At 37.5% G+C, this 13,064-nt stretch overlaps 1 protein-coding gene across 12 annotated transcripts in view; it reads left to right on the top strand.

Moving 5' to 3' along the window:
- Window positions 1-13,064, top strand: part of LOC129483389 (C-type lectin domain family 2 member D) — a 36,648-nt gene that overhangs the window by 19,714 nt on the left and 3,870 nt on the right. For 4 of the 12 annotated variants that reach the window (XM_063639684.1, XM_055280709.2, XM_063639683.1 and 1 more), the window contains 3 exons: window positions 274-384; window positions 7,172-7,356; window positions 12,444-12,547. In XM_063639684.1, the coding sequence (XP_063495754.1) occupies window positions 274-384; window positions 7,172-7,356; window positions 12,444-12,547 (400 nt within the window). Of the gene's footprint in view, window positions 1-273; window positions 385-1,456; window positions 1,521-7,171; window positions 7,357-12,443; window positions 12,548-12,648; window positions 12,731-13,064 lie in introns of those variants that run through there. The other 8 variants (XM_063639681.1, XM_063639687.1, XM_055280715.2 and 5 more) reach the window with 5 other exon arrangements.

Raw genomic sequence — 13,064 nt, 5'->3', positions numbered from 1 at the left:
TTGATTTCGTTCCTGTGGTTTAGTTGACATGAATCTCTCCAATTGAAAGGGTAACTTGAATATGGTAGCTGGAAAGTTAAAATCAATTCTTTTAACTTTGGAAAATGATTAAATTCTGGAGATAGAATAGTAAGTTCATAAGATGACAGGTCATTTGGATCCTCTAGTGAAAAGCGAAGGAATTAAATAAAAATAACATTTTGATGCTTAATGTTTCTGGCAGTATTATGTCTGTATTTAATTGTTAAAATGTTTTTCAATAATTTTTTCCAGGTTATCTGCATTCAAAAGAGCATTCTATTAAAGCTACCTTAATTTGGCCCTTATTTTTCTTAATCATGTTTCTGACAATCATAGTGTGTGGAATGGTTGCTGCTTTAAGCGGTAAGTGAACTGTAATCTTTATTCATCTAGAGAGAATTATACTTGTAAAAAGAAGAGAAAGAATCTAAATAATTTTGTTATTCTTTACAGTTTTTAATATATTGTTTCACTAACTGAGTTAAACTCCAATAACTTTTTAAGTGGCATCAAAAATTTTAATTATGTAAATAGGGTTCACATTATTCCAAGTTTAGTGAGATGATCAGAGTCTTCAGAAGGTAGAAGACAGACCACTATTCCTTAAGAATATTGATGCAAAAATTTAAAAATAGTAAACTGAAAAATAGTCTCTTGTCCAATCTAGGGACATGGTTAATTTTACCTCCACAACAACCTTGTTTCATGAAAAATAGCAAAACAGATGGTTTAAAGTACACAAAACTACTAAGTGGCTGTATAACATCACAGGCAGCCTATTCTTTCTTCCTAGCTATTTGAACAGTTCTGCCCCTTGTTTTTTTTAGCATATGCAGCCCATCTTCCTAGAAAACAAACTCCTTTTAGTGATTGTACCCTAAAAGCAATTTAGCTATAAAAATTATCTTGTACCTGAAAACATGCCTGCAGTGCATCTAATATAGACCAAGCTAAGACATAGAAAACTACAAAAGCACTTTCCCCAAACCTCATGCCAATCTGGATATCAACCTAAAATCTACCCCCTGTTATTACATTCTGAAGTAATTTCAGAGACCCTTCAAATACTGCTTACATAACTTAGAGTCAGCAATACTTGGAACACTCCATGTTCTAGATAATTTCTATTCATTTGCAAATCTTTTGCTTATTATCTTTTGCCATTTTGAAACCACAGATAATATACTTTATACATTTATGAGGCAAAAATAATTTTTTTATTTCAGAGGTTTAAGTCAACTAATTGTAACTATTTGAGAAAGAAAAAATTGGAAAGAGACAATTTTTGTAGTCTGTAAGTACCTCAGTATTAATCAAGGGAATGTATTCTGAAATGTAATTTAAAATTATAGGCCTTTTTTTACAGTAAGCATATGAAATTGACACTTATGACTGTTTTCCTTTATTATCCATTATGTGTTTCTCTTCCTTTCAGCTAGCACTTTGACTGGAAATGATTTCTTGTGTGGAGCCAATAGCTGGAGCCATCTTCTAATCTGGTCATTTTCTTTCTTTCTTTTTTTAAATGTGTTATTATTTATTACTTTGTATCATTTTTATGTTTTATTTAACATTTAGATTGTTAGTTAACTATTCAAGTGTGGTATTTCCCCATTTAGATCGAGTTATTTAGATTGGCTTTAGTTATAAAAATTCCTAATAGAGCTTTGCAGTTATAGCTCTGGTCTCTTTTTTTTTTTTTTAATTATACTTTAAGTTCTGGGATAAATGTGCAGAACCCGCAGGTTTGTTACATAGGTATACATGTGCCATGGTGGTTTGATGCACCCATCAACCCGTCATCTATATTAGGTATTTCTCCTAATGCTATCCCTCCCGTTGCCCCCCAACCCTCAACAGGCCTCAGTGTGTGATGTTCCCCTCCCTGCCTCCATGTGTTCTCATTGTTCAACTCCCACATATGAGTGAGAGCCTGCAGTATTTGGTTTTCTGTTCCTGTGTTAGTTTGATGAGAGTCATGGTTTCCAGTTTCATTTGTCTCCCTGCAAAGAATATGAACTCATTCTTCTTTATGGCTGTATAGTATTCCATGGTGTATATGTGCCACATTTTCTTTATCCAGTCTATCATTGATGACCATTTGGGTTGGTTCCAAGTCTTTGCTATTGTGAATAGTGCCACAATAAACATACGTGTGCATGTGTCTTTATAGTAGAATGATTTATAATCCTTTGGGTATAGACCAAGTATTTCTGGTTATAGATCCTTGAGGAATTGCCACACTGTATTCCAAAATGGTTGAACTAATTTACACTCCCACCAACAGTGTAAAAGTGTTCCTGTTTCTCTACATCCTCTTCAGCATCTGTTGTTTCCTGACTTTTTAATGATTGTCATTGTAACTGGTGTGAGATGGTATCTCATTGTTTTGATTTGAATTTCTGTAGTGATCAGTTATGATGAGCTTTTTATCATATATTTGTTGGCCACATAAATATCTTCTTTTGTGAAGTGTCTGTTCATATCTTTTGCCCATTTTTTGATAGGGTTTTTTGCTTTATTCTTGTACATTTGTTTAAGTTCCTTGTAGATTCTAGATATTAGCCGTTTGTCAAACGGCTAGATTGCAAAATTTTTCTCCCATTCTATAGGTTGCCTGTTCACTCTGATGATAGTTTGTGTGTGTGTGTGTGCAGAAGCTCTTTAGTTAAATTAGATCCCACTTGTCAATTTTGGCTTTTGTTGCAATTGCTTTTGGTGTTTTAATCATAAAACCTTTGCCCATGCCTGTGCCCTGAGTGGTATTGCCTAGGTTTTGTTCTCAGGTTTTTATGGTTTTAGGTCTTATGTTTAAGACTTTAATCCATCTTGAGCTAATTTTTGTATAAGGTGTAAGGAAGGGGTCCAGCTTCAGTTTTCTGCATATGGCTAGCCAGTTTTCTCAACACCATTTATTAAATAGGGAATCATTTCCCCATTGCTTGTTTTTGTCAGGTTTGTCAAAGATCAGATGGTTGTAGATGTTTGGTGTTATTTCTGAGGCCTCTGTTCTGTCCATTGGTCAGTATATCTGTTTTGGTACCAATACCATGCTGTTTTGGTTACTGTAGCCTTATAGTATGGTTTGAAGTCAGGTAGCATGATGCCTCCAGCTTTGTTCTTTTTGCTTAGGATTGTCTTGGCTATACAGGCTCTTTTTTGATTCTATATGAAATTTAAAGTATTTTTTTAAATTCTGTGAAGAAAGTCAATGGTAGCTTGATGGGAATAGCATTCAATCTATAAATTACTTTGAGCTATATGACTATTTTCATAATATTGATTCTTCCTATCTATGAGCATGGAATGATTTTCCATTTGTTTGTGTCGTCTCTTATTTCCTTGAGCAGTGATTTGTAGTTCTCCTTGAAGAGGTTCTTCACATCTCTTGTAAGTTGTATTCTTAGATATTTTATTCTCTTAGTAGCAATTGTGAATGGGAATTCACTCATGATTTGGCTCTCTGTCTGCTATTGGTGTATAGGAATGCTTGTGATTTTTGCACATTGATTTTGTATCCTGAGAATTTGCTGAAGTTGCTTATCAGCTTAATAAGTTTTAAGGGGATGAGACAATGGGGTTTTCTAAATATACAATTATGTCATCTGCAAACAGAGATAATTTGACTTCCTCTCTTCCTATGGAATACACTTTATTTCTTTCTTTTACCTGATTGCCCTGACCAGAACTTCCAATACTATATTGAATAGGAGTGGTGAGAGAAGGCATCCTTGCCTTGTGCCAGTTTACAAAGGGAATGCTTCCGGCTTTTGGCCACTCAGTATGATATTCGCTATGAGTTTGTCATAAATAGCTCTTATTATTTTAAGATATGTTCCATCAATACCTAGTCTATTGTGTGTTTTTAGCATGAAGGAGTGTTGAATTTTATCAAAGGCCTTTTCTGCATCTATTGAGATAATCGTGGTTTTTGTCATTGGTTCTGCTTATGTAATGGATTACATTTATTAATTTACATACATTGAACCAGCCTTTCATCCCAGGGATGAAGCTGACTTGATCGTGGTGGATAAGCTTTCGTGCTGCTGGATTCGGCTAGCCAGTATTTTATTGAGGATTTTTACATCGATGTTCATCAGGAATATTGGCCTGAAATTTTCTTTTTTGTTGTATCTCTGCAGGTTTTGGTATCAGGATGATGCTGGTCTCATATAATGAGTTAGGGAGAATTCCCTCTTTTTCTATTGTTTGGAATAATTTCAGAAGGAATGGTACCAGCTCCTCTTCGTACCTCTGGTAGAATTCGGCAGTGCATTTGTCTGGACCTGGGCTTGTTTTGGTTGGATAGGCTATTAATTACTGCCTCAATTTCAGAACCTGTTATTGGTCTATTCAGGAACTTGATTTCTTCCTGGTTTAGTCTTGGGAGGGTGTATATGTCCAGGAATTTATCCATTTCTTCTTTGCCTGGGTATCACCAGCAAAGGCTTCAGAAAAGCAAAGATTGCTGCCTGTTCCTTTCTCTAGAAGCTTCATCCCAGAGGGGCACCCACCAGATGCCAGCTGATCTGTCCTGTATGAGGTGCCTATCAACCCCTGCTAGGTGTTGTCTCCCAGTCAGGAGGCATGGGGGTCAGGGACCCACTTGAGAAGGCAGTCTTTCCCTTAGAAGAGCTCGAGCACTGTGCTGGGAGATCCACTGCTCTTTTCAGAGCTGGCCGGCAGGAATGTTGAAGTCTGCTGAAGCCATGACCACAGCCACCCTTTACCCCAGGTGCTCTGTCCCAGGGAGATAAGAGTTTTTTCTATAAGCCCCTGACTTGGGCTGCTGCCTTTCTTTCAGAGATGCCCTGCCCAGAGAGGAGGAATCTAGAGAGGCAGTCCGGCTGCAGTGGCTTTGCTGCGCTGTGGTGGGCTCCGCCCAGTCCGAACTTCCCCCTGGGCTTTGTTTACACTGTGAGGGGAAAATCACCTGCTCAAGCCTCAGTAATGGCGGATGCACCTCCCCTCACCAAGCCTGAGCATCTGGGGTCCACTTCAGACCGCTGTGCTGGCAGCAAGAATTTCCAGCCAGCGGATCTTAGCTTGCTGGGCTCTGTGGGGATTGGACCCACTGAGCAAGACCACTTGGCTCCCTGGCTTCAGCCCCCTTTCCAGCAGAGTGAATGATTCTGTCTCAGTGGGTTCCAGGCACCATTGGGGTATGAAAAAAGCTGCTGCAGTTAGCTCGGTGACTGCCCAAATGGCCACCCAGTTTTGTGCTTGAAACCCAGGGTTCTGGGAGTGTAGGCACTCCTGGTCTGTGGGTTGCAAAAACTGTGGTAAAAGCATAGTATCTGGGCCAGATAGCACCTCACAGCACAGTCCCTCATAGCTTCCCTTGGCTAGGGGAGGGAGTTCCCCCACCCCTTGTGCTTCCTGGGTGAAGCAGCGCCCCACCCTGCTTCTGCTTGCCCTCTGTGGGCTGCACCCGCTGTGTAACCAGTCCCAGTGAGATGATCCTGGTACCTCAGTTGGAAATACAGAAATCACCTGCCTTCTGCATTGGTCTCACTGGGAACTGCAGACCAGAGCTGTTCCCAATCAGCCATCTTGTCCTCTCTGGTCTGGTCATTTTCTTTAAACCGCTTGATACAGGAGCAGTGATAGCACAACAAATATGCACAGATTTGGGGAAAGTCATCCCGCCTTATGGTCTGGTTCAAGAAATTACATTTTAATAGTTATAATTTGGTACCTTGTTTGTGATACCAAACCAGGTACAGTACACATTTGCCTCATGTTATGATTTGACATTCAGATTACACCAGTTATTATTCGTAACTAATAGTGAGTTCTCATCTCGTAAGAGCCAAATCCACGGATACTGGTGCCAACTGATAGTAATGATTCTATGAATACCCAGCATTCTGGTCTATCATAGACACTTTCAGAACTATTGAGTTGAAGGGAGAAGGTGGTTATATAATAGAAGATGAACACTTAGCTACTAGGGGCTCAGTGACAACTATCTGGAGAGACACTCATTGATCTCAATCCCACACGAAGAGAGCATTTCTGCTGATTATATAAGAAGTGGGTCAGAAAAGCCTGTCCAGTGAAGTATTGCTGCCTTCAAAGTGTAGAAAACCTCACTAAATCTCCTTAGTGGAAGGAAGCTCACTGTACAACTTATTTCATATTTATGATAGTATTTAGACATATTCAAGGCTTTTTCACATCAAGAAACCTTATTCACATAAGGCATCTATATCCTGCCCTTCATTTTACCAAGTCATCTAGAGCAGCAGTCCCCAATCTTGTTGACATGAGGGACCAGTTTTGTGAAAGAAAACGTTTTCATGGACTGGGGTCAAGGAATGGTTTGGGGATAATTTAAGTGCATTACTTTTATTGTGCCCTTTATTTCCATTGTTATTACATTGTGTAATAATATATAATAAAATAATTATACAACTCACCATAATGTAGAATCAGTGGGAGCCCTGAGCTTGTTTTTCTGAATGTAGATGGTACCATCTGTGAGTGATGGGAGACAGTGACAGTTCATCAGGCATTAGATTCTCACAAGGAACCCACCACCTAGATTCCTCACATGAGAAGTTCCCAATAGGGTTTGCCCTTCTATGAGAATCTAATGCCACTGCTGATCTGACAGGAGGTGGAGCTCACGAGGTAATGTGAGTGATGGGAAGTGGCTGTAAATACAGATGAAACTTCACTTACTCATTCGCTGCTTACTTCCTGCTGCGCAGCCTGCTTCCTGACTTGTCCATGGACCAGTACTGATCCGTGGCGTAGGGGTTGGGGACCCCTGATCTAGAGCACTTGGAGAACTATCTGTTCTCCAAAGCTGATCAAATGCTATCATTAATGTACCTAATATTTTAAGAAAGGGTAACACTGTTGAGAGCCAAATAGATACATGGCCCAGAGCAAGCTTAAGTTACTAATAACTCCTTTTTCAGCTCACCCCCTGCTGAAGGCATGAGTTTGAATCTCAGTTTTGCCATTTGCTGTGTAATGTATGCAATTCTATTTAGCATCATATTTCTCATTTGAAAAATGAAAATATTACATTTAATACTTAACAGGAGTGTCAGAAAGTATGTTAGCACTTGGTAATTTATACAATATAAAAGTAAGAAATTTTTATTTTTTATTTTATTTATTTTTATTTTATTTTCAGCAATAAGAGCTAACTGCCATCAAAAGCCATCAGTATGTCTTCAAGCTGCATGCCCAGAAAGCTGGATTGGTTTTCAAAGAAAGTGTTTCTATTTTTCTGATGACACCAAGAACTGGACATCAAGTCAGAGGTTTTGTGACTCACAAGATGCCGATCTTGCTCAGGTTGAAAGCTTCCAGGAACTGGTAAGAAAATAGTTCTGGCCAGAATCAAAGATTCAGCCCTACAAGGATATGTTTTCCTGTGAAATTATCTAAGAAGTAGGTTTAGACATCTGCTTTTACATTGATTTTTTTTTGCATAAGAAAAGAGTGACCTAGCATGTATTACATTTTACAGTGAACCATCTAAAATTACCTTAATATTCATGGCAGGAACAGGCCCAGAGGGCAAGCAAGCCAGAGCCTTCTTTGACTTGTGAGCCAGAACTGTGCAAATAAGGATTAGAAAAGTATTGGTAAAAACCCAATTTTAAGTTTGTATGAAGTTAGCAACATTGTTTCAAAATAAATCAAACAAGGCCAGGAGTAGTGACACATGCCTGTAATCTCAGCACTTTGGGAGGCCAAGGCAGGTGGATCACTTGAGGTCAGGAGTTTGAGACCAGCCTGGCCAACATGGTGAAACCCCATCTCAACTAAAAAATGCAAAAATTAGCTGGGCATGGTGGCACATGCCTGTAATTCCAGCTACTCAGGAGGCTGAGGCAGGAGAATTGCTTGAACCTGGGAGGTGGAGGCTGCAGTTAGCTGAAATCATGCTACTGTACTCCAGCCTGGGCGACAGAGTGAGACACTATCTCAAAAAAATAACAAAATAACAGTAAGTCAAGCAAGAATGATGTCATAGAGGATTGTGGACTAAAAAGCTACAGAAATCTGTCCCTCCACTGAGAAAACTATTAAACTGTCAAAAACTGTCTGAAGTAACTATTTTGGAATTCTCGAGTCTGGTTAAATACTGAAAGCATCAAGGGAAGAGTCTGATAAAGAAGATGATAAATTTTGGTTAATGTCAGTGAATTTCAGCCTTTCCACTCAATAATAACTATTTTCCACACCCCATTATTGCAGGGAGCCATGGGAACTGCTGCCCATGTTCCTGTAATGAATTCCTGCAGCCAGGGTGGACAATAAGAACCTTTTTGTCCAAATATCAGGGTTATTGCTGATTTCCGCCTTTGAATGCTGAGGGGCAGACACAGAAGTGGGCTATCATTGCATCAGTCCTCATCAGCTGAAGTGACTTCCCAAGGATTTAAATAAATAGTATGTGTTTTTCCTCCATTTGGGAAGCAGGCATTTAAGACAATTTTTATTAGATAACTGGCTGACTGCAGAGATAACAGAACAGAGATTTCAATGACCATGCACAACAGAGAATAAAAATAGTTGGGAAAAAATCATGACCAAATATCTCTGAGCCACAACGACCAAGATTCGACAATCTCTGAAGAGCAAAAGAATTAAGTTACCAGAGTTACCACAACATACTACTCATAATATCCAGTTCTCAAAAAAAATTACAAAACATGCAAAGGATGGTTCATTCACAGGAAAAAAAAGTAATCTGACAGAAACTATCCTTGAAGAGGCTCAGATATTAAAAATATGAGTCAAAAATGTTAAATCAGCTGTCTTAAGTATAACCAATGAGTTAAAGGAAACGAGACAAAAAGCTAAAGGAAACCCAAAACATAATAAATGAACAAAATTAGAATATCAATATAAAGGTAGAAATTGTAAAAAAAAAACAAGCAAAAATTCCAGAGCTGAAAAGTACAATGACTGAAATTTAAAAATAATTTAAAAAACTCACTGAAGAAGTTCAACAGCAGATTTGAGAAGTAAGAGATCAGAAAACTTGAAAATAAGACAATTGAAACAATCCAGACTAAGAAAAACAAAGAAAAAGAATGAAGATAAATAAACAAATTCTAAGGAGCCTGTAGGATGTCAGCAAACATACTAACATATGTACTGTAGAAATCCAAGAAAGAGAAGAGAAAGAGAAGCAGAAAAATACACTTAAAGAAATAATGAACAAAACTTTCCAAAATCTGAGGAAGTATGTAAATATATACATCCAGGAGGCTTAATGAACTCCAAAAGGGTAAACTTAAAGAGATCTACATTGAGGCAAATTATAGTCAAGTTGACAAAATCCAAAGAGAGAATTTTGAAAGCAGCCAGAATGAAGCAACTCATCATTTACATAAGACCCTGAATAAAATTAATAGCTGATTTTCTCTGAGAAACCATGGAGATCAGAAGATAGTGGAATGGCATATTTAAATGTCTGAAAGAAAAAATAAAACTGCGGATAGCAAAGTTGTCCTTCAAGAATGAAGGAAAAAGTAACACATTTTTGGATAACGAATAATTAAGGGATTTTATTTCCAGTAGACATGTGCTACAGAAAATGCTAAAGGAAACCTTTTAGGCCGAACTGAAAGGACACTAGGCAGCAATTCAGAGCCTCCAAAATAAAGAATATTCATAAAAGTAACAATAGAGGTAAATATAAAACCCAGAATTACTACATGTGTCATATAGTTTATAACTTCTCCTATTTATAGCTTTCTATATTTATATTTGTCTATCTATAATTTCCTAGGCAAATGAATAAAAATTTTAAATCTATGATAGTGGTCATATAATCTATAAAGATGCAATCTGTGACAATCTTATGAAGCAGGAGGGATGAAGACATATAGGATCAAAATGTTTGCATAGTTATTGAAGCTATGTTGATATTACGAAATTATATTGTTACAAGTTTAAGATGCTAATTATAATTCTCAAGGTAACCACTAATAAAATTACCAAAAATATACAGAAAAGGAAAAAGTAAAACAATACACTATAAAAAATCAAATACAAAAAATGTCAGTAACAGACAACTTGAGAAACAAAGACATATAAGATATAGAGAAAACAAATGATTAAATTGCAAAAGTAAATCTTGTTTCGGTAATCACATTAAATAGAAAAGGATGAACCCATCGTATTAAAGGGCTGAGACTGACAAGTTGGCTAAAAACCAAAATAAATTAAAAAGAAAAACAAGACTCATCTACATGCTGTCTATAAGAGATTGCCTTAGATATAAGGACATAAAGAAGTTGAAAGTAAAAGGACTGAAAAAGATACTCCATACAAGCAGTAGTAACCAAAATAGTGCTGAGTGGCTATATTTTTGTCAAACAAAATAAACTAAAGTAAAAAATTTTACAAGAGAAAAAAGGGCATTATGCATTGATAAAAATTCTGACATAGCAAAACAATTATCAGTTATAAAATATATGTACTTAATAACACGGCCTCAAAATACATGAAGCAATAATTGCTATAATTTAAGGGAGAAATGAACAGTTCTGTGAAAAGTTGGAGAATGAAATATTCCGCTTTCAACATGAGATTAGACAACTAGACCGAAGATCAATAAGGAAATAGAAAATTTGAACAACACTATAAACCAGTTATCCCTAACAGGCATATACGGAATAATCTACCCAACAAGAGCAGAATATTCATTCTTCTCAAGTGCACGTGGAACATTCTTCAAAATAGACCATATGTTAGGCCACAAAACAAGTGTTAATAAATTTGAAAAGTTTGAAGTCATAAAAAGTATCTTTTGGCTGGGCGCGGTGGCTCACGCCTGTAATTCTAGCACTTTGGGAGGCCGAGACGGGCGGATCACGAGGTCAGGAGATCGAGACCATCCTGGCTTACACGGTGAAACCCCGTCTCTACTAAAAATACAAAAAATTAGCCGAGCATGGTGGCGGGGGCCTGTAGTCCCAGCTACTCGGGAGGCTGAGGCAGGAGAATGGCGTGAACCCGGGAGGCGGAGCTTGCAGTGAGCCGAGGTCGCGCCACTGGACTCCAGCCTGGGCGACAGAGCGAGACTCCGTCTCAAAAAAAAAAAAAAAAAGTATCTTTTGCAATTACAATGGAATGAAGCTAGAAATCAATAACTAGAAAAACTGGAAAAGTCATGCATATGTAGAAATTTAAAAACCCACTCTTAAACAGCCAGTGGTCAAAGAAGAAATCACAAGGGACATGAGAAAATACCTTGGGACAAATGAAGTAAAAATACAAATAGCACGTTTATGGTATACACTGAACATAGTTCTAAGAGGGAAATTTATAGCTGTGAACAGATAACTAAAAAAGATCTCAAATCCATAGCCTAACTGTACACTGTAAGGAACTAAAAAAGGTAAAGCAAAAATAAAAGTCATCTTTATGATTTGAAAGAGTAAAAGATTTACCTAATAAGTCCCTAAATTTACTAATAATAAAGGAAATTGTTTATATATTTAATTGCATTAAAATTCAGAACTTGTAATCATAAAAAGGACAGTACATGTTGACAAGGAAACACAGCAAAGGAAACCAGCCTATGCTGCTGCTGTGAGGATAATTTGGTGCACTTACATTAGTTTGGTGTCCCTTCCCCTTCCCCTTCCCTTTCCCCTTCCCCTTCCCCTTCCCTTTCCCCTTCCCCTTCCCCTTCCCTTTCCCCTTCCCTTTCTTCCCCTTCCCCTTCCCTTCCCTTTTCTTCTCTTTTCTTTTCTTTTGTTTCTTTTTGAGACAGAATCTCACTCTATTGCCCAGGCTGGAGTGCAGTGGTGTGATCTTGGCTCACTACAACTTTTGTCTCCCAGGTTCAAATGATTCTCACGCCTCAGCCTCCCAAATACCTGGGATTATAGGTGCATGCCATCACGCTCAGCTAATTTTTGTATTTTTTTAATAGAGAGGGGGCTTTACCATGTTGACCAAGGCTAGTCTCAAACTCTTGGCCTCAGGTGATCCGCCCGCCTCGGCCTCCCAAAGTGCTGGGATTACAGGTGCGTGGCCTGGTGGTGTCATTTCTTAAAGTTGACAAAAAGCATAGCCTGGGGCCTAAAAATTCTATTCTAGGACAAGTGCCAAGAATGTCATAGTAGCATACATTCCAAACTTGATAAAACCCTGGTGTCAACCAATAGTATAATAGATAAACTGGAGAAGATTCATACAAAGGAGTACTATACAGAAACAAAATTAACCAAATTATCAACAATTTATCTCAGTTTTAAATTATATTCTCTTGATATGTATGATAATATAGCACACCTATTCTGTATGTATTACTAAACAATACAAAATTAAAAGGAAGAAAATTATGAGTAGTTAAGAATATAGCATAGCAGCAACATTTCTGGGAGAGGATGGGTTATGTTAGATTAATGAATATCATCTCTGTTTTCTGAAAGAATTTCCTGTTGAGATATAAAGGCCCATCTGATCACTGGATTGGGCTGAGCAGAGAACAAGGCCAACCATGGAAATGGATAAATGGTACTGAATGGACAAGACAGTAAGTTCTAAAAATCTGGCAGTAATATTTGTATTTGAATTTACTTTGCATTAAATCTAAAGTGTTCTCTAGTTACATGCTTTAAAAATTCTCATTTTAAGATTAGTCATAAAAGAAGATGGTGCCAACTTGTATGTTGCAAATGTTTCACAAGTTCCTCGAATGAATCCAAAACCTGTCATGGTGAGGTAGACTGACTGTGAACTTGGCTCCAGGCTTATCTATGTCATTTTCAAACACTTTCATTTTGAGCAAACCATACAATATCTTTAAGTCTTTTCCTTACCTCCACAACAAAATTAAATTGCACTTGTCCTCCTGATTTCACAGGGTTGATGTGAGGAACAGAGGTTTTGATGTATGAGGGAAAGATTATGAGTGACAGCAATTATACCTATTATTTAAAATAATAGTTTTAAAATTTTAAAATAAGTAAAGTTTGACAGTAGAAAATTTAATCTCAATTGTATATTTATAGGATCTTTAGATTACTAAAAATATTTGAGATAATGCTGGA

Source organism: Symphalangus syndactylus, chromosome 5 (genome assembly GCF_028878055.3).
Source record: "Symphalangus syndactylus isolate Jambi chromosome 5, NHGRI_mSymSyn1-v2.1_pri, whole genome shotgun sequence".
Lineage (NCBI taxonomy): Eukaryota > Metazoa > Chordata > Mammalia > Primates > Hylobatidae > Symphalangus > Symphalangus syndactylus.
Note: the sequence above shows the minus strand (reverse complement) of the source record. Positions and strands in the feature narration are given on the sequence as shown.